This window comes from Atractosteus spatula, chromosome 1 (assembly GCF_055471065.1).
Source record: "Atractosteus spatula isolate fAtrSpa1 chromosome 1, fAtrSpa1.hap1, whole genome shotgun sequence".
Taxonomy (NCBI): Eukaryota; Metazoa; Chordata; class Actinopteri; order Semionotiformes; family Lepisosteidae; genus Atractosteus; species Atractosteus spatula.
The window spans coordinates 19,236,475-19,257,748 of record NC_142706.1 but is presented as its reverse complement, the minus strand read 5'-3'; the positions used below and the strand labels follow the sequence as shown (position 1 = coordinate 19,257,748).

Genomic DNA, 21,274 nt, shown 5'->3' with positions numbered 1-21,274 from the left:
AATGAAAATAATGCAGAAAAATAACATGCATGGCTTTCCCCTTTGCCTCAGAAAAAAAACTCAGCTAACTCTAGGAACTTTTTTTTAAGGGTCTGATCAAAACTGCTGCAATATTGCTCTATGCATATAAATATGCTAAATTGAAAGTATTTATTTCCTCAGTTATTTAACACAACAGCATATTTCACCTTCAGTTAAATTGGCACAGATTTAAAAACGAGTAAAAAAAGGTACTGCCGATTACTTTGATAGATGCATGTAATACTCTGCAAAAGTGCACTTTAAATAAGCTACTATAAAAGGTCTGAAGATTAGAGAAAAAGTTTTGAGATTAGCCTTATCCTGATTATCCTCATTTTTCTTTTTTTCATAAATACTGCACACACACTTGGGAGGGCTCCACAAGTTTTATGTTTAAAATGGAGAATGTTCAATCTGTTCTCTTGATAAGCTTTTTCGTAAATCACCACTGCACTAAAATGTAAAATAATCAATTCACTAATTAGGTAACATGTCATAACATCCTGAAAAATATTGAATGGCTGGAGAATAATGTACTTTAAGACAAACACTAAAGCAGTGTGATAATTTAGGAAGTAAGACATCTACTTCACTGAGCATCTCTCAGATGTTTTCACTTTCAGAGTATATGGCTTAACATTTTAATGGAAAAGTGTATTCTGGGATGGGGTCGTGAATTACAAAAACAAATCTGATTTAAAATAAATTTGAAGAGAAGCACAATGGAAAAAGCTGTTGCTTAACTTTGCTTATCACAGTGCCCTGCTTGTCACTAAAGATGACTCTTCTGTATATTAATACTATATAAACACTGAAGCATTATTGTTACATTATAAATTCTTATTTACACTGGTCATTAATACTGTTTTCCTTTAAAAAATGTCTACAATTAAAATATTCACTAATATTAACTATCACAAAGATGACTGCAAAACCAGAAATCAAAAGTAGACATTAAAAAGTAATCCCTTTGTGAACTTTGGAAATGTAATTTTGACATTGTTGGTAAACTACTGCAGAAATATGACTTAAAAATAAACAAACTTTTCTGGCAGCCATCTTGGAATTTGTCCCACACAAACACCTTTACAGCTATTCTGACAGATATTCTGTCAGCATGGACTTGCACATCACAAAATGACAAGAAATTAAGGTTCAGCTTTCCAGACCCGGTGTTCAGATTAGCATTTGTGAATTGTTTCGCAATGCTGTATACAAGGATGATTTTTTGGATGACAATAATTTTCTGGTAGCCCAATACTGTTCTATTTGACAGAATGTCCTACCAACTTTTCTTTATAACATAAAAGATGGAAGAAATTTCAGACATATGATTTCGACCTCAATACGTAAGGGAAACTCTGACAGGGAGGAATATTCTTAGGGCATACTATACTCATTCTACTCCCACAGCTTTTAGTGCACAGCAATGAATTTCTTACTATATGAACAAATCTCACATTTCAGTGAAGTTCAGGCATTAACAACTAAGAATGGCTGTGAAGAATGCCAATCGTAGATAAAAACCTATTTTAATACAACAAAAGCTGTGGTAGCTCTTCGGTAGCTACCAGAGTGGCTTTTACTTACAGGTCACAAAGGACCGTAGATTTGTTATCTATTTGGACAAAAACATTCATTTTAATACATCTTAGATAAAGAAAAATACACGCCCATATCAAGTTGGTTCTGTGCATTAACAAGTATAATCAAAGCCAAATATTACTAGGTGAACATATAAAGCTTTATATCAAATTAATTCTGAGGAGGATTTCATAAGTATTTTTTCCATTAAAATACAGTAGCTACCCCACTTTTTCCAAAATGAAGTTGATAAATCTCAACTTTTTTCCATCTCTTATGTTATCTCTTATGTGTTATGCCAGATTTTCACATTTACAGAGGATTTCTTTCTGAAACACGCGTTAACTGTGCAAAAATCTTTAAAACGCACCACGTGTACAGTTTGACTGGTTTTGGCTACCTGAAACAAGGATATTCGCTAATGCCTTGTTGTAATAAATGAGAATTAGGATTAGCAAACTTAAATGAGGTACCACAAAAAATTATTTATGAGGCAGTAGAAAATTAAGATTAAGATGCAATATTTCTATCCACTGCTACAGGAAGGAAGTAAAAAATAGGGGAAAAAAACAGCATGTGCAAAGAAACACTCGGCTCAACAGAAACTCACCCGTACTAGAGTTGGGGCCATGCAGGAGCACATAGTCTTCATGTGCTTAAGACATTTCTCATGGGACATGAAACTGCACACTGTAAAGGAGAAAGGACACAGCAACATGAGATTCACGCCTCCCTGGATGGCATTACTTCACTTCGAAGCAGAAAACCGTCACATGACAAACAGCTGTTTTGACATTCATCAGAACACCAAAAGAATGGTTATTCATTAAATCTTCCACCCACACAAGAAGATATTTACTACACAAGTTATTTTTGAAAATCTATTTTACGGGAAAAAACACCACTCTTAGAAGTGTTGACTGTGGTCCTTCGGTATTGCAGTCGATGAAATTCTGCTTCAGGATGTGATCCCTGTGCTTTGGCATTTTATATTAATTACACTTGTGACCTCAAAGTCATCAATAAAACCAGTAAGCAGTGGAGAGCTGTAATAACTTGCCAAACCACTGTAGTTGAAGTGAAATGTCTCAATATTATTTTGTAGTCGCTAAAAAGGAAACAAAATCTTCACCCATATAAAGTCACCTTTCACAACACTACAATAGTGAAATAGAGAAGTATTTGTGTACCTTGAAGATATGGATATGTTAATGAATATTACATTTTTCTAAAAATCATCTGAAGACATTCTGAATTGCAACTGGTGCTTGTAGGACAGCCATGTGCAGTACCTCATTATCACATCTATACTAGAATAAAGTTTTATCAGACTTTGATAAAGGTGAGCAGCTAATATGTAAATACAGAAGGGGATACAAAAAAGGTCTTTTAAATTCTTCTTATTCAAACTCTCATATACCAATAGTTTTCTAAGAGTTAGCTATAATCTTCTAGAGCCTACAAATGTGTTACAAATGTACACCTTTTTTTAAAATGTGATTTGATAAACCGAACACTAAAAAAAGCTACATGACTAATGTCATTAGAAGTGTATGACATTTATTTAATGTGTGGTAAACCTGTCATTTGTTTTACTAGTAACAACCTGGTGAAACTTTCTGTTCTAAGATGCCTTATTGTTTGAAGATGAAAATGTTCATGGTTTACCAAGGTATTTACGGCAAAAACATTACAAACGAAGAACCGGTCCACTAATATTAGAACGACAACCCTGCACGTATGTTATGAAGAACAGTTCTTTAATGAAAAAAAGCCTATATCACACAAACCATATGCTGTCTAAGCAACTGTTAAATGTCCCTCTCATGCTGCTCTTCTTAGTGAAGGCACTTATCATTACAGTAATATGAAAAATGCAGCAGGCAGGAGCAGGAGTTTTTTTTTCTTTTAGCTCTTTCAAACACACAGATAAGGCTCTTTTAAGTCACGCTAAGTCACCTCATGGCTTCAACTTCACTTGAAAGAAATTTTACACCTTGCTCTTTTACAGTAGCTTTTAAAATATACTTCAAGTTATACATTGTATGTCTTAAAATTATCTATTATTTAGTGCATTTTGTTAGCAAAGTACTGAGTTGGTGGCATGTTGTCTGGAACAGGTTGCCTAGACGTCTCAAGAAACTTCTAGATGAGACCCTGTGATCATGTGGTTGCTACTAGCAACCAAACGAGCACTAAGGGTTGAGTGGGCTCTCTCTTGTTTGTATCCTGCTTATGTTCCAAGTAATATTTAGGCATTAACTATACAAATGCAGGACTTTAATATTCTAAAAAAACAAAGTGATTAGATTAAATGAAGGCAATATCCAAATCATGGACTCTCATTCTCTTGTTACTCAGTAGATTAGTATGATTAACCTAGTCCTTAGCAATATAAATGCTTACTGTTAGTAAATTTTAATTATTGTAAATGGAGATCTGATTATTCCACATGCAGTATAACTACAGTATATGCTTTGAATATGTTTTGTGTTCAGTAGACAACTTCAATAGCTACTGATTCAATGAAGGTACTAATCATTTGGTATGAAAATTTGGGCTTAATTATGGTTTATCTTTAAAGTTTCTGTTTTTTCAACTCAATTCAAGGAGGAAAAGTGCATAACCACATTTAAAATTCATGAAGCTGAAAGTAAGAAATTACTTTTATGCAGGAGCTCACGAGTTCAAAAGCTCAATATTAATTTATTCAATGTCAGTGAGAGTCACTGATAAGGGTTTTCTTAAGCGTCTCAAACTGTGCTCTTTTCTTGTGAATAAGGATATGTTAAAACCTTGAATGTTTTGTTACTTTCACATATTTGATACATTAATAAACTATGTGAATTGATAGACTTCAAACAGTTGCAAAATTGTCAAATTAGGGTAAACCCTAGACTTTTTTTCCCCATTGTTTTCCCAATGTATATGAAAACATTTTATGGTAAATCCATATCTAATTTTCTTCTCTTATCACATAACACACTTTTGGTGCACTATTTTATTACATCATGTTTCACTGTAAGTACGGTAGGCTCAAAGCAGCACACAAAAATAAAAATAGTTAATACTAAAAAACCTGCATGTATTCAGGAACATTCATATTAATTTTATATAAAACACATACTTGTAATCTCATTCAGCAAAGGTTCTTATCAAATAATTAGCCTTTGAATACTGGCACCTTATCATATAGGGGCCTTTTGGAGAGGATATTTCAAGTCGTTTTGAAATTCAGCTGTGTGACGCAACACCCTAGCATGTTTGCGAGCATTAGAAGCATAATCCATTTTATCTTGACCTGTGAAGTGCGACAAAGAGGCAAAACTGTCACACCTCCAACAGGATACGAGGGAAGCAGCGACACTTGCGTTACAAAACAAGCCACAAAGTCAACAGACCAAAACCGGTGAGTGATTAAGAAATCAACTGCACAGAAAGAATAATAGATTACAGGACACAGCTTCTGTGTTGGCTTGCTTATTCTGAGCAGTACAGTAGGTCACTCAGAACTCAGCTGCTCAGTAAGTTTCTGAAATACTAAAGCGTGATTTAGAGTGTGTGAAATACAGTATATACACATCAAGAAAGAAATGAAGAACTTTCGTGCCCTGTGTACTTGCAATCCATTAGAAATCCAACCCCAAATTTCAGAAGAAATACGTGCGCTCCCTGAATCCTAGATACTGTGGAATTCTGTTGCGGTGAAAGACAAGGGCACAGTGAAGTTCATCGTTGTTTAGAGAGTGGCGCTCCCTATGTTCTAAGCCCATGGACATCAGTGATCCGTGATCAAATCCCTGGTGTTTCACCCCTTAGCGCCATCATGGATATGCAAGCAACACTGGCACAGACTGGCATTCTGCACGGAGAATAATGGAATATTCCGTTTTTGGTCAAAACACAAGAGCAAAGATGTCATTTGATGTTGACAGCCGACAGACCCATCTTAGCATCTGTCCAAGAGATGCTGAACTGATCCCAGAATGCATCACACCGTCTTGAGTGGCCCTTGTTATGTGGGAGCGAGCTTTGTGTTGAAAGATTAAGGGATTGCGTGGAGACTGGTGTAGCGGGAAGAACAGGCAGGCTGCTGCACAGCCTTCATGCTTCTTTAGGAATCACATTCTCTGCCATCACCAGACAACTAGGTGCTAACAGAAAACCCCAGTCTCACAAAATGCTAGGGGTGGCATTCTATGCTGCTATACATACTATAGTCTCATAACTCTGCAACATTGAATCATAATGCTATTTTTAAGGGCCCCTAACCACGGCAATCAGGTTTATGATGGTCAGATTTATTACAATCCACAGTTATTGCTATGTGGGAATGATTCCTCTCGCGATTGAGAGTCTAGTAGGTTGACTGGGTCTGAGGTGATCACTGGGCTTCCTGTCAGTCTGTAGTCTAATAAGGCAGAAGGATGGATGCTGAATTCCCCAACGACTTCACATAACAAACATTCCTGCACCTTTAGGTATGCAAGAAATTCTGACACCTTTCCATTTTTGGCAGTGTTTTCAATATGATAACACTGTTATTATTTTTTTTCCTTCCTTGGGATTATTTTTACACTTTAGGGAAGTGGTTAAAGCAATCCAAAGTAGTTCACCACCAAAGTACAAACCAAGGTGCAATATATACCCTACATAACCCTTTTTTGCAACTTTTTAAAAGGTATTATGTCTTTACTTCAGAAAAAAAAACTTTTGGAAAAAACAACAACCAGACACATGCAATAAAGCACCAAGTGAGACTATCTGCTTACAATGCCACTCCTATCCTGAGAATATTCCATATAAGTTTATCATTAGAATCTAACCCCTAGTTTTGAGACAATTATAATGCAACAATGTGCTCAGACAAGCCAGCTATCAGCTATATAACTATAAGTTATCAGGTTATCAGCTTCGACAACATGGCTGAAAATACCAAATAATGCAATCTTAAACCAATTTCTGAAAGCTCAATAAACAAATGTTTATTAGTCTGCTGTGAAGTACACAATGTCTATTTTAATTTGAAGAAATATAAACACTAGGGAAACGCGTATTGAGTTGGTTTTATTAAATTCACATTTAAAACTGGAAAAAAAGCACTTAAAAGACCATTTTAACTTTGCTGTTATGACTGCTGTGCAACAGAAAGTTGACCTGCATTCTGAGTTTATAAAACTTGGTTCCTAATTTTTCTTTAATATGATAGCGAAAAACCCCACCAAACATTAAATTACATCTTGTAATTTATCTTGGCTCTCATTCAGAAAAAACAGCACAGAAAAAGAAAAGTTTAATTAGTGCTGAGATGCTTGATTAATCTTGCACAAATTCAAAGGCTATCTAACACCTGCATCTTTTAAATAGTTGCATAATTATTTACTAGCCATGTTAAACAAAGTGTTGTATCATGCCCCAGCAATCTGTTTTTTTTTAAAAAAAGAAAATTACAGTGTAAAATTAGAATGTATCACTACAGGCATACTAAACAAAGAGCGTTTACAAACAATAAATACTTTTTTGTAGGGTTTTTTCCCCCCCAATCTTCAGCAATACTTTGTAAAGTATAAAAAGTTCAGACAACACCATATGGCCATGAAGAAGCCAATTCCAAAACTCAAGCATCTTCCCTCAGTGAATACAGTCCCACTAAAGGGGACTAACATCCTTATTATCCCCATCCATCCATTTTCTAATGGCTTCACTGCTCTATCCAATACAGGGTTGGGGGGGAGATCCAGGCTAGCAATGGGTACAAGGCAGAGTACAGCTGGGACAGCATACCAATTTATCACAGGGTACACACAGATATGCATATACACCTGCGGTCAATTTTCCCAGAAGCCAATTTACCTACCAGTATTTTCCTTTAGAGTATGGGAGGCAGCTGGAATACCTGGTGAAAACCAGCACTAGCAGTTCACCAGACACACAAATTCCACACAGAGAGCACCTCAGGTCCAGAATTGAACCCGGGGCCCCAGTTCTGAGAGGCTGCAATGCTAACCACTGCAGCGCCAAGCCGCCCATTCTTTTCCCTTCAAACAGTCCCTCAACAAATATGATTCTACCACCGAGTCACAAATTTGAATTCTTGTCGAGCAGCTTTAAAACACTGTCCTGAAAATCACACAAGTTTGCTCTGAATTAATTACTTTACCTGCTTACCAGCTTCACTGGATATAAACCAAGGCAGTCGCTGTTATTACAGAGTTAAAGGACAACATGTTTGAACCAGAGACTGATTTTTGTTACAATATAAAAATCAAGCATGAACACGAAAAGGGTGCAGGAGCCAGTAAGGTCTCCTTTGGATCCATTTCCATAAACCAGCTTTGAAACTTCAATGATTTGCGAAGTCTGACAATGAAGTGTCAAAGAAAGCCCAGCCATTTCACTTTTATTCGTCACAACCCGGTTGATTTTTAATAAAAATGAAAAGCGGGGCAAGCAGTCTTCGCAAAAGTTTGCTGTTGAACGAAATTATAAAAGGCATCGCTAACATCTGTGAATGTCTTGGCAATCTCTTTACACTCTTGTTCCAGAGCTACACCCTTGGAAAAAACACTGGAATATTTCTTAAAAGGTAAAGTATGGGGCCTAAAGAAGAAGGTAAAAGGCCTGGTTTGCCATGTCCTAACCTGCCCTGACCATCTCTACAGTCATGGTTTTTGGTTGAAACCTTCAGTTTCCACTGCATCACTTATTTGTTGAAGAACATAAAAGGCAAGGCGCTGTGCAATTGAAAATAGAACTCAAATCTTTAAAAAGTCTAAACATAGCCGAGAACACAAAGGGCAGCTTCTAAAAGAAAAAAGGTCTCATTATCTTTCTCAGGAGCCCTGATTCAGTTTAGACGGTGTGCTGGAGGTTTGGGGCTTTTTTTAACGACAGCAGGAAGTGGTTTCTGGCCCTCAGCATGCTGGCAGTGCTTCACAGACAGTTGTGTGAATCGTACCATTTCAAACCCAGTGCACCACCCCCACAATTTACCACCGGCACAAACAAGACCTGAACTTGTCTGAAACGTCCGATAAGTTCTCAAAGAGTGATGTATCGACAGGAGCATTAAGAAACAACCTTGTGTTTCTATGGTATAATTTTACAGAAAATCTTGCATCAATGAGCCTGTAAATATTAAAAAGCAGAAAATGTTCATTTGTATAGGCATTGCAGAAATTTCCATGAATCCTATTAAGTGCCAACTTAACTAAACCTTCAACTATAAACTACCTGTTTAAAAACATTTTATGGGGGGGTTTACCACTTCTGAACACTTATTCTGGGGAAAATACCTAGGAATTTGAAAACAGCACATTTACAGTTGTATGCAAAAGTTTGGGCACCCCTGGCCAAATGTTTTATTTATTTTTTAAGTTAAAATAAGTTAACACAACCTCAGCAGCAAACAAAATTAAACTTGATACATGTCTGCAAATGGTAATGCACAGTTACTGTTTATTTGCTGAATTTAACAGATTGAAATAAAATAATACAGTAAATGTGGCATGTGCAAAAGTTTGGGCACCCTATCAGTCAGTACTTAGTAACACCCCATTTGTCAGAAATCACAGCCTCCAAACAATTGTTGTAGCCAGCTAACAGTCTTTCTATTCTTGCTTTAGGATTTTTTTAACCACTTTTCCTTGCAGAACGCTACTGGTGGAGAAATATTCTTATGTCTTCTTGCATACACTGCATGTTTGAGATCTACCCACAGATTTTCAATAATATTCAAGTCTAGGGACTGTGAAGGCCATTTCAAAACCTTAATCTTTCGTTTCTTGAAGTAGTTCATGGTTGATTTTGAGGTATGTTTTGGATCATTGTCTTGTTGTAATATCTAACCTCTTTTCAGCTTCAGTTTCTTTACTGACTGTGGGACATTAGCTTCCAGGATTTGTTGATATTTAGTAGAATCCAATCTTCCCTCTACCCGCACAATATTTCCTGTGCCATGGGCTGCCACACAACCCCAAAGCATAATAGATCCACCCTCATGCTTAACAGTTGGCAAGGTGTTCTTTTCTTCAAATGCTTTTCCTTTTTTTCTCCAAACGTACCTTTGGTGATTGTAGTCAAAGAGTTCAATTTTTACTTCATCAGACAACAGCACTTGGTTCCAAAATGCCTCTGGCTCATCTAAGTGTTGTGTTGTATACTTCAGACATTGACTTTTGTGATGAGATTGCAGGTAAGGTTTACTCTTCCATGCAGATCATGTGTGTGCAAGCAATGCTGCACAGTGGACCGGTGCAGCACTACTCCTGTGCCAGCTAAACCTTACTGTAGGTCCTTTGCAGTGATATGGGGGTTTTGCTTTGCATTCCTGACCAGTCTACGAGAGGTTTTGAGATTTTTCTTGGTTTTCCAGAACTTGTCTTGACTTCAACTGTTCCCCTTAACTTCCATTTCTTAATGACATTTCGGACAGTGGAAATCGCAAGCAGGAAGCATTTAGATATCTTTTTATAGCCTTCCCCTGCTTTGTAAGAGTCAATTATCTTTATTTTCTGATCCCCAGTCAGCTGCTTCGAGGAGCCCATGGTTGTTGAGTGTAAGCACAACACCCCGAGAGGTGTGAAGAGTCAGAGAATTTATTAAGCTCTGGAATTGTCATCACCTGACTTAGACTAAGGCCTAATGAGTCAATTAAGTTCTGAGACCTTACAAAAAATAACACTAGTGGATCAACTGGATTTCTGGCTCTGATTTCTGCCAAATGGGGTGTTACTAAGCACTGACTTCTTTCAATCTGTAAAAGTAAGTAAATAAATAGTAACTGTGCATTAATATTTGCAGAAATATGTCAAGTTTAAGTTTGTTTGCTACAGAGGTTGTGTTAACTTCTTTTCACTTAGAAAATCAACAAAACGTAATTTGGCCAGGGGTGCCCAAACTTTTGCATAAAACTGTATATCGAGTGCTATAAACCCTGTAGTCCATGAGGTTTCAGTTACCAGAAAAAGTTTTAAAAAATGCAATTTGAGGAAGGTAAATATAGCCATTAAAACGGAAACAAATGAAGGTGTCCTGGTTTCGTCACTAAAACTGACTTAATTTGAAGCAACCTTAAAACTAATAATGCTAGGTCTCCAAAGCAGCGTAAGGATCTATAATACTGAGGTTGCCTCTTCCAGTTTCAGTATGTCGTTTAGCCAGCTATGACCAGGTTTTCCTAGGCAGCAGTGCACAAGTGGCCAAGGACAAGAGAGGGCTGGAGATGACTTGTACTTTTCAGGCTATTCTCATCATGCCCACAGCCACCCTGAACTATGAGCCTTTAGTGCTGTTGGCGAGAGACACGTCAATTCTCCAGTGAGTGCTGGGACCGCTGTGGCACTGTGGAAGGAAAATACTACTCTGATGATGGAAGTTTTGGAGGCAAATACAATCTTTTTTTCGGGGGTTCAAGGGGTCACTGCAGTGAACTGGAGCTGATTAAAATGAGTGATCGCAAAGTGAAAGGAATAAAAAAGTAAATTAATACTACATGAAAACGGCAAATACCCAAACCTTGGAATTCTGTATTTGACCTGACTTTATCATCACTTTATCATGATGACTTTATTCATCATGAATAGTTTGTGCATGGGGACTTCAGACTTAAAACTCATGAAGAACAACCTACTGAGCTCATTCTGTGCAGCGTCGCTCGTGATGTGCACTTAGCTTAAACTGCTGACTTCATCTCTATGGTTAAACATCTTCAACAGCACACACATTCACGCCATTCAGAGAAGTCCAGCCTCTTCTGAACGAAGCAGCAGCCCATGAATTTAAAGCTTTTCTTTTCTTTTGAAATAAAACAAGCTGAGATATGAAACCAGATATGACAGGACTTTTTCTCATACTGTTTAAATGCAATTCCTGTCATGATCTAAATCAGTGAACAGTGAACTGTAGCGCTGCCCTATACGTGACCTCCCAGGGAAATGAGTAATGCCTGCAACATTCTAATTAATACCCTTTTCTCAAAAGAAGAACAGAAGAAAAGATACAAATAAGAGAAAGCCATTTGGTTCTATATACAGTAGCTTATTTGGTTGCTATTTGGTAAATGATTTGAGGATCGGCTCCTATGTGGATTCTAGAAAAAAAAACAAAGGTATTAGTTGCAATTATGAGGCTGGACAACTTGTTCCCAACTCAAACAACCCAAAGCTTAAAGAAAAAGCTCATATATACAAAGAGCTTTTATTGCAAGAACCACAAAGTACAGTATGCCTGTAACATTTGTTATTGATCTACACAAGACTGTCAGTGTGTGCCTACTCTAATTCTTTATGAAATCTTGTCCAATGAGAGAATTTATCTTCAGCTGCCATGTCACCTGGAGGACTGGTTCAGAAATTCTGGTCAAGAGGGAAGAGTTCAACTTATTGGTCCACCATCACCACCTATGCAGCAAACTGGTTTCCAATCCCTGTACTGACTGATCCAACGCATACTTGGCCCCCGATAAGATCAGATCTGAAATCTGATGCAAAATATACAACACTTTATCTACCAGTTTATCACAGTTTGTGTGATTGATAGAATGCTTTTTGTATAATTCAGCTAAACATTAAAATAAACATGATTTCCTTACTAAAATCAATTCATCGCATTAACATCTCCTGCATTTAACTGCCCAGATAGCTGAAAACCCGTCGTTGTCAACTCTAAACCAAGCCCATCTTGTTGAAAGTGTGCTCAGGCCTTCTCTCCTTCTGTAGCCCCCGGATTTCATCCCCAGTGGACTCCTGGTTGCCATGCAACTGAAAAAGTCAATCACAGTTTCACACACTCAGCTAGCAGCAATGCAGCATTTCATCCAAAACTCACTCGCAGAACGCCAGCACCTACCTTCTCCCTCTCATACCAGAACAGACAGCACTATGCTACAAACCTTCTTATTGTTACAAACAAACTTGGCTCACAGGAACCTAATGCACAGGTTAAGCATTGGAGCTGTTTTTAAGCTCTTCAAAGGAATTAAAGGAAACCTGCAGAACAGGAATACCTTGGTCCAAAATCTTATATTCCCAATGTCTGGGTACAGATTGTGTTGTTTTTAGGTCCTAAAATAATACACATGGGAAATTAAAGAAGTAAAAAAAAGATACTCTAAAGCTGCATTTATTTAGAAAGAATTAAGAATTCATGCAATATTAATCCTTTTAATTCCTACCCTATATTAACTTGTACACTAAACACTGTAAAGGATACACATTCCAACACTACCATATATCCTCGTCTCTCATGTTCTTCATTTGCACACTTGGAGAAGCACAAAAACAAAGACAACGTGCTAAAACACATGTAACACGTGTTACAAAAAATTATCCTCAGAACTAGCCAGATTCATCACAAAATAAATGTTCAACACATATTCCACCTTATTCAAACAGTCTGCAGATAAGGAAGCATTTCTTCTGTGGAGAAAGAAGACACCACAAAGGGAAGGAGAAAAAAAACGTTTAAAAAACACCTAGGGCAAATATTTAAACTCAAACACACACATTGCTTTTAAGACACAGGTTAACAGCTGATCTAAAATACCACTGAATGTTACGTATGAATATGAAAGATGATTCGAGGAGTTTACTATAGTGTCTTTGCGAAAACATTTTAAAAAATCAACAGAGTGAAATTATGAAAAGTTAAACTGGAAAAAGACAAGGAGAAAAGTCACTCCTCTTCCAAAACTACTCCGACCCAGAATAATGTAAAATAAACACATATTAAAGACAGCATGTATTTACAGATGGTTCTCTAGGAACAGAAGTGCTAGGTAAGTATTCAATATGGCCTTCAGCACAAGCTAACAAGTTCCCCAATACCAATAAGTCATTGCCTGATATCCTTTTGGCCTTTTAGCACTGATCAGCTGCAATTCCTATTAAGACTAAATGGATGTGCCGGAAACGTGGATACTGAGGATACTTAAGATGGTTTAAGTTGTATCTCATTGTATCAGCCAACTTTAAGACAGTATCTTGTATACACTATTGCTTTGGCAGAGCAAAGCAACCCATCTCCTGTTACTAAGCAAACCCGATAACTCGATCACAGGAATGATGCTTAATTAGGCAATTAAACAAGGAAACGAAAAAAAGCAATCAATACAATCTATCTTTCTGTGGCACAAGCTCTTAAATCATTCCTCGACTTGCCTTTAACCTGCCAGCATTAGCTGGAAGAGGTTCTTTAAATGTATGTCAATGTACAGATCAATCAGTCCTAACCCCCTGCTAACTGAAGGACAACTGACATCCTCCTCCACTGAGCTCTTGACAGCTTTCACTCAATTCCACTCCAAACACCAAACTCCTCTTTACTCGCGAGAAGGAGTGGAGAAAACTGACAGCTACGTATCCTGCTTGCTCTATTTGCAACTGCAAAGGCAGGGATGAAAATGTTTTTACTCACATCAACACAGTATACTTTTACTTACTGCCTCTTTTCAGACATCTTAAAAGACTTCATCATACCTATTACCTATTATTACTAGTTCTAAATGAATATGTCACAGACTGAAATGCTCATCTGTCTATTTTTGGAGACTAATATTCTAAACTTTGACACACATGCCTGTCACAAATTATAATTACAGTATCCCAATATATGATGGCAGGTTATCACTGGATATAAATATGAGGTTTTGGGCAAACTGTTGGCTGTAGTACTGTAGATCAGATTTCCCACTGGCCAGTAGGTAAACATTTTGACTTAATCTGCACCTTAGGAAGGGTTTTTAACATTGTGAAGAAACATTTGGCTGAAAAAATACTTAAATGTCAACTGAAACAAGATTACCAGTTTGATATTTAACATTTCTGTGCTGTAAAAGTGCTGTACCCGAAGAAACAAAATCTTACGACAAATGAATTGCACATCTACAGTATACTGTTCTTGAGCTAAAACCGTATTTCCTAAAATGACTCTTTCTGCTCACAAATGAACAGAAAAAAGGGTACAAGCTAGAAAAGACATTTATTTCATTTAACCCATTTAGTTGTTAATAGCTAATTGATCCAAGGATCTCATCCAGCCTTTTTTTATAAAAAGCCAGGGTTTTAACTTGCGTGTCTTTATTCTAAAGTACACACGATGAGAAGTCTAGTGCTTCTTTAGTAAGCACAGTTATCTCAACAATTAAACAAAAGGAAGATGTCATTGACTGCACCTTCAAGAACCTCCTACGTACAGTATGATAAAATAATTGATATTGTAAACAAAACCTATGTAATGCAAAAATAACCTTTTCTCTCAGAATGTAACTGTAACAATTCATGAAACAGAAGGCTATTTCTGTACAGAACTGTTATGACTGTAGTATAAGTACAAAAATACAAACAATTGCTTTTGGTTTTCCAAAAAACAGCTGGTTTTCCTCCTCTTCATCTGCAGTGCTTGAGGGTTTATTCCAATAATGATGAAACACTGAAAGCTACTTTTTGGTTTTTACTTTTTTGCAGTAAGGTTGATAGGGATGTTTATACTTATACAGTTTCCAAGATAAATCAACAAAAACTAGAATGCAGAAGCTATTCACGAGCTCACTGCAGAAGTCGACTGTATAAAGTTGTTAAGAGTTTCAAGCATCGCTAACTAGGAAATTTTGATAGAGGGGTTACCAATTTACCAATTGCAAATGCCAGACGACACAGGGATGGGAACCATTAGTTTAATATGCCTTACTTGCATTAGTGCTACATATTGGTAAATGCTGCTGTGTTTGGGTTATCACTGGATATTGGTATCAGTCACAGCAATCATAATAAGTACATCCCCACAGTAGAAAAAATTGGACAATTATTTGTCATCATAAAGTTGGTAATTGCTGGTAATGACTATGGCAACCCAGAGCTAATCCCACAATCGTGGAGTGCAAGAAGGGACTACAGCCTGGATTGGAGGCCAAGCCATTACAAGGCACACACACGGCGATGCTTTAGAGATGCCAAGTAACCATGGCTTTCTGAAAGTGTGAGGACACTGGTGCACTCGCAGAAAGCAAGCCGACTCCACAGAGATGGTGGCTCAGTCCAAAACCAGGACCCAAGAGCTACAAGGAAGCAGCACTCGGATACACTCAAATATCTGGTCATCCCATGTTTTCAACATCTCAGTCAAAGATCATTCCAGAAACCACAAGTATAAAAACAAACCAGCAAGTATAAAAACATGAAAATACTTGAGTGCAACGCTGTACCCTTGCAGAGCAAATCACGCAGAAGATGCATCTTTCCTCCTTGGTAGTACCGTAATGTAAATGGGTAACTCCACTCTGTACCATAGTCCTAATTTTAATATGAAAGGGCTCTGTCTTACCTCCTTAACTGACATTTTGGAGACTTCTAAGAGCTCCAGTTGTGCTATCCCCATTTTGCCCTAACTCTAAAGAGAAATTATGTACCTGTATTCATTGTACAACTACTGTTTTAGTGTTTCCCCATCCTGTATACATACAAAGACATATAAAGTTCCTTAGAAAAATATCCAAGTACTTATGGTAGAATAAAACTATTCCCTCCTGGACAGCAACATTCAATTTTCTCTTTGCTATTGTGCTAACCACTGCAGCACCCTTTAAGTTAAGATTTACTTGAATCTTTTAAATTAATTCCTCAGGCCTACGTTTTTCCTAAATGACAACTTTAATTCAGCTTTTACTCGTTACTTCATTACTCCTTCACAGATGAAAACTTAAGGATGCACTAATACCTAGCAAGCGATCCACCTACTTTTTTTAAGTCAAACTTTAGCTTTTATGATGAAGAGGATTGTTAAAAAAATACGATTGTTGAATTAGCCCCCCAAAAATCAGCGATGTGTTCAGAAATCATAATTTCAAATACCTCCAAGAAACACTCAATTACAATTGTTAACAAATAAATGTGTTTTTCGGTAACTAAGATCAAAATTGATCTCAGAGCTTCTCTTATCATCTTCCACAAGTTAGATGAAAACACCCACATAAAGTATCTTCCTCAAAGGGTCTTATCATTTCTTCACAGTTCACCAAGTTTGATAGTGCATTTGCTGACTTAGGTGCAGTTTGTTAAGACTTTACCATAAGCAATTTATACAATAATGTATATGTGACATTCAAGAGAGGTGTAGTGGGTTCTGTTAGGTTTTGAAAAGACTGAACTGTGCCATTAAGAACAGTGCCCTGGGACCTTTTCATTTTTCCCACTTTTATCGCCTCAAGATGTACAGTTTTTCAAAGGGGTTGGTTATGGACTTCATTTCCACAACCCTTCTGTGTTTTGTCACGCAGCTACATTACTACAACCTGCCAGTCAAGCTTTATATATGTGGCTGAAACTTTGAGTAATGCACAGGTTTTCTAGCTATGTATCAAAGGTTCAGACCAAGTTCCTTTTAGAAGAGACTGGTACTGTCCCTGTATATACAGAACAGGCAGACTTAACATTAGTTTTTATATACTAATAGTGCAATATTTCCACATATAACAGACCTTTTTCACATTTAAGAAGCACTTTGAAGGGGCAATTATATGCAATGTAAAGAGTCCACAACAGCATACACATATGCTTTTATTATGCATTCTGTCTAGGCTTAAATCCATATTGCAAATGCTGTCAAATTTAAACCGCATAACCCTGATTTTAAAGTTATCTAAAGAAATAGTTTAAGTAGGTAGCTGCGTCAGCATGCGCAGGCTGCAAAGGAAAAGGTAAAGGTCTATTCCATGCTAAAAAGAGAAGAAAAGAAACAACGTTTCAGCTGTGGGGCCTTCTTTGGGTGTGATCTAAAGAAATATGCACCCTTTACTTAATATCAGTGCTAGAATATGTGCATACTATAGTGTAACTGCATTTATAATTATCACTGTAACTTCTCTCATTCCAGCGCAATAACGACAGGGTAATTGCCACAATGTCACATTCCACTAATGTGTATTTTAGGCTTTCAGCATATATGCTAAACATAAGAAATTTAATCTATTTTTAGGAAGATACGTAATCGCATAAAGCCCCTATCCCCCCAAAAAAAACTCACCTTTTTTTTTCCATTTAAGTATAACACAGGAACTAACAAGTCTATCTTTTCCATGTTTTCACGCGATACACATTTTATTGCTAATTTGTTTTGTGATAAAAGTTTCAAATTTGCAGAAAATAAAAATCCTTAGCCTAACAGATTCACATGTTGTTCACAAGAGGCCAAAATTCTTCAGAAATGTAGAAAATGTGTATTTTTGTATTCCACTGAATGCTATATTTTCTGTATAGCAGCTGCATTAATGTTTACAATCACCTATGAGAGAATTAAAAAATGTAGCTAGAAGGAATCAGGGGATACAGTGTATACATTCAGAAAGTACACCATAAACTAAACTGACAACAGTCCCTGAAACGTAGTTTTCTTTAGTTTACTAGCTGTTGTTGTACATCAAAACACACAAACCACAATCTGCAGAATTTTAACATGACAAAAAAAAGTAAAATAAGAAAACGGAGAGGAAAATGTTTACAAAATAATGTGCAATTTATAATTCTAAATTAACTTTCATATTTTATACAACACAACCTAACCGTGTACTGCTGTTAATGCACTGAATGGAAGAAATCTGGTATGTTCAAAAAAATATTACACGACCGATTTAACAATCTTTATCCTTGATTTTTATTGACTAGCAATAATTTATCGAATATTTAATGATTATAGTGTAATTCGTTCAGGTTTTCTTATAGTAAGATTGCTAAATAAAAACAGATTACCGTGAAAGCTTTCTGAGCCTTTTCTTTGGGAATTCACTTTACAAAGAATACGGTTAAAAGCCGTCATGTGCTGCCTGTTTGAAAAAGCTAAAAAAGCAAGGATGCTTGCGTTTTGACAATGAAATCTGTCACTATGTTCTGAGAACATTTACGTCGGTACAATAAATATTGGTGAAACGTGTTGTTTAAATAATGAATACTACGGTACAAATAAAAAAGCAAATACTAAGACATGCTCGGTAAACCATATGAAACATTTTTGCACACTAAAAATATATACCAATGATCATATTTTTAGATATTTATCTTATACCATTTACATTTACTGTTTACAAAAATGTGTTCTTTGTGGGACGTGAGCATTGATTAATTTTCATTTAATATACCGTAGTTTTCTGAACGATGTATGTAGAGAGAAAAAAATCCCAATTGCACAGCGACAGTCTCAGCCGTTCCTGGTTTTACTACAACCCTCAAACGCATACACCTCTTTTTAACATAAATTTAGAAACAGGGATCCGGCATCCATAGAAACCCTGGAAAAAACAACAATCCCAATATTACCTGGTCCGCACGATTTGAATCACAGCCCCTACCCCGGGTTTTAAGATCCAGATAATGACAGTCAATGATGTGCAAGAGTCAAGTCTCACCTTCGCAAAGGAAGCCGGCTAATCCCCAGATGAAGTCGCTGCAGTGGTGGCAGAAGGTCGGCTTCGTCAGTGTCACTTTCCTGAAACTGTGTCCAGGAGCCCCAGCCTGGTACTTCGTCCTGCAGCCCGGCGAGCTCTGTGCTTTCTTCCTCCCGGCCACAGGGCTGGCGCCCGGGCTGTCGGTGCCGCAGTTACCGTGCTTGACCCGCACGCTGTCTGCCATGCTAAGCTAATTTTGTCTTATTTGTACCCTTGCAGCTTATTTACTTCGATATAAATAAAAGAAAAAACCGACAGCGTTAGCACACCCTACGTTAACCCTCTGCGAATCATCGTGGCCATACGACTGCAAGCTTCAGTTCAGCCAGAATTATCTGTGATCATAACAAGTAAATGTCATGAATATCAGTCATACACGGCGAGCAAAACTGTTGTGTACGAGAATCCCATTCAGTCAGAAGTTTTTATTATTTTTGAAGGTCTCCAATTTCCATGAAAAAAATCGTCTTAACGCAAAATATTCCCGCAGTAATGTCGTTGGCTTCAGCTAAGTAGCGTGTAAACTAAACCCCCGACCAACGAAATGAAACCACGAAACAAAAAATTCAACACAGTTTTGCAAAAGCCTGTCAAGGTAGTGTTTACTGCCTAGCGTCGGTTAAAAAAAAAACACATTTTAACCTCACAACAAAAATCATCCGGATTCCTAAAACTACACCGCATCGACAACTGCACCTACTTTCTCAAATCCAGTAGCATTTAGTTACAGAAACGCCGGATTCAAATGGAGAGAAAAAAAGACACGTAGAACAAGAGAGAGCCTTGCCGAGGTAGATTCACTGCTGTTTCAGTACTAAGGTTTTTGCGAGCGAAGGGAGAACAAGCAGCAGGCCAATGTATATAAAAAAGGGGGGGAAAACTATAAACTTACGGAAAAGGGGATGATGATACAAGATGAACCATAGTTGGCCCAGTTTCTCCGAACCGAAAGACGGTGGACTAACAACCGGCAGCGCGAAGACGATCCCAATACTGAACTAAACCGAGACGCTGGAGCCGAATTCAGGAGTTCGTTAAAATGTTTTTACACAGTAAAAATAATTTTCGTGCAACTTTCTTTGGTCTTCCCTCCCCTTTTTTTTCTTATGCTCCTGTACTACAGTGGCTAGTCTGCAGCAGCAGATGAGGTTGCGAAGAACAAACACAACTTCCGCCTGCAGTTCTTCGGCGAGTTGTTTCTTTCCCTTCCCCGCTGCAGTGCTTGATTCTCCCGGCTGCGGTTTCTGTTCATAGCCCCCAGATCCAGTGCAAAGACTCCTGATTGTTTGTGACTGCGGATTCCCGTTTGACGTCGATACCTGCTGGTTGTCCGCTGTCTGCTCTCTCTCCCCCCACCCCCTCCCCAACACAAGACATGCGTCAGGAAAACAGATGCTGGGATTCCAGTTGTTGAGTAACAACACAGACACACACACCCCGGCAATTTGGTAGTCGGAGCGTGTTTGAACTCCCACTCAATCAGTCATTCCCGTAACCTCCTATCTTTAAAAAAAAAAAAGGCATTTCATTTCTTGCCCCCGCGGATGCTTTGCGTTGTTACGCATTAAAAAAAACCTTGCAATCAAGTCATTTCTAAACCAGAAACAGTATCTGCAACCCACAAGCTTGACAAAAGGGAAGGCAGGGAAGTGAAAGTCAATTCACTTTAAGAATGTACATAAACGTGAACATTGCTCGTCACAGGGGAGGTCATATTTTTTACTATGAAAACGATCACGTTTTTATTCGCCTGCAAAATGCTCAGTTTGCCAACCACAAATAATTAAAAGGCATATCAATCTACAAACGGATTTTTTTTTGCATTCCCCGAAACCAATATGTTTGCTGATGTTTAAGGCTATTACTCTTCATTCTCTCTCATCTTTTACATTCTTGGATAAAATAGTGCTCGGGGGGTTACGCCATAAGTGTGAGGCCATTTAATTTATGGAATTAATTCGATATTTAATAATAGAGATCTTTATGACGATGCTCTTATTGGTTGCTAGGCAGACTAGCTCAACAATTCAAACTCCCCAACCCTCTCCTTTTTCAAAGAAACGTCTAAGACGTTATTAAATCTATCGTGGAACTGTAACTAAACGAAATGTATGTAAACAAAACGGGTAGCACACATTAAAACATTAAAAGGAAAATCCACATCTTTATGCTTTTGAAACATTAACTACTATAGAACATTGTTATATGTAAAATAAGAAATAAAAAACAGAATTGTAA

The 21,274-nt window shown here is 37.4% G+C and overlaps 1 protein-coding gene across 1 annotated transcript in view; it reads right to left on the bottom strand.

Moving 5' to 3' along the window:
* The window catches only part of dgkq (diacylglycerol kinase theta), a 74,906-nt gene extending 54,858 nt beyond the window's left edge, over positions 1-20,048 (bottom strand). Inside the window, exons 1-2 of the mRNA XM_088918868.1 lie at positions 18,998-20,048; positions 2,216-2,295 (exon numbers count right to left, since the gene is read on the bottom strand). Of these exons, the coding sequence (XP_088774994.1) occupies positions 2,216-2,295; positions 18,998-19,220 (303 nt within the window). The 5' untranslated portion in view covers positions 19,221-20,048. The remainder of the gene's footprint in view (positions 1-2,215; positions 2,296-18,997) is intronic.
* Positions 20,049-21,274: the final 1,226 nt, after the last annotated feature.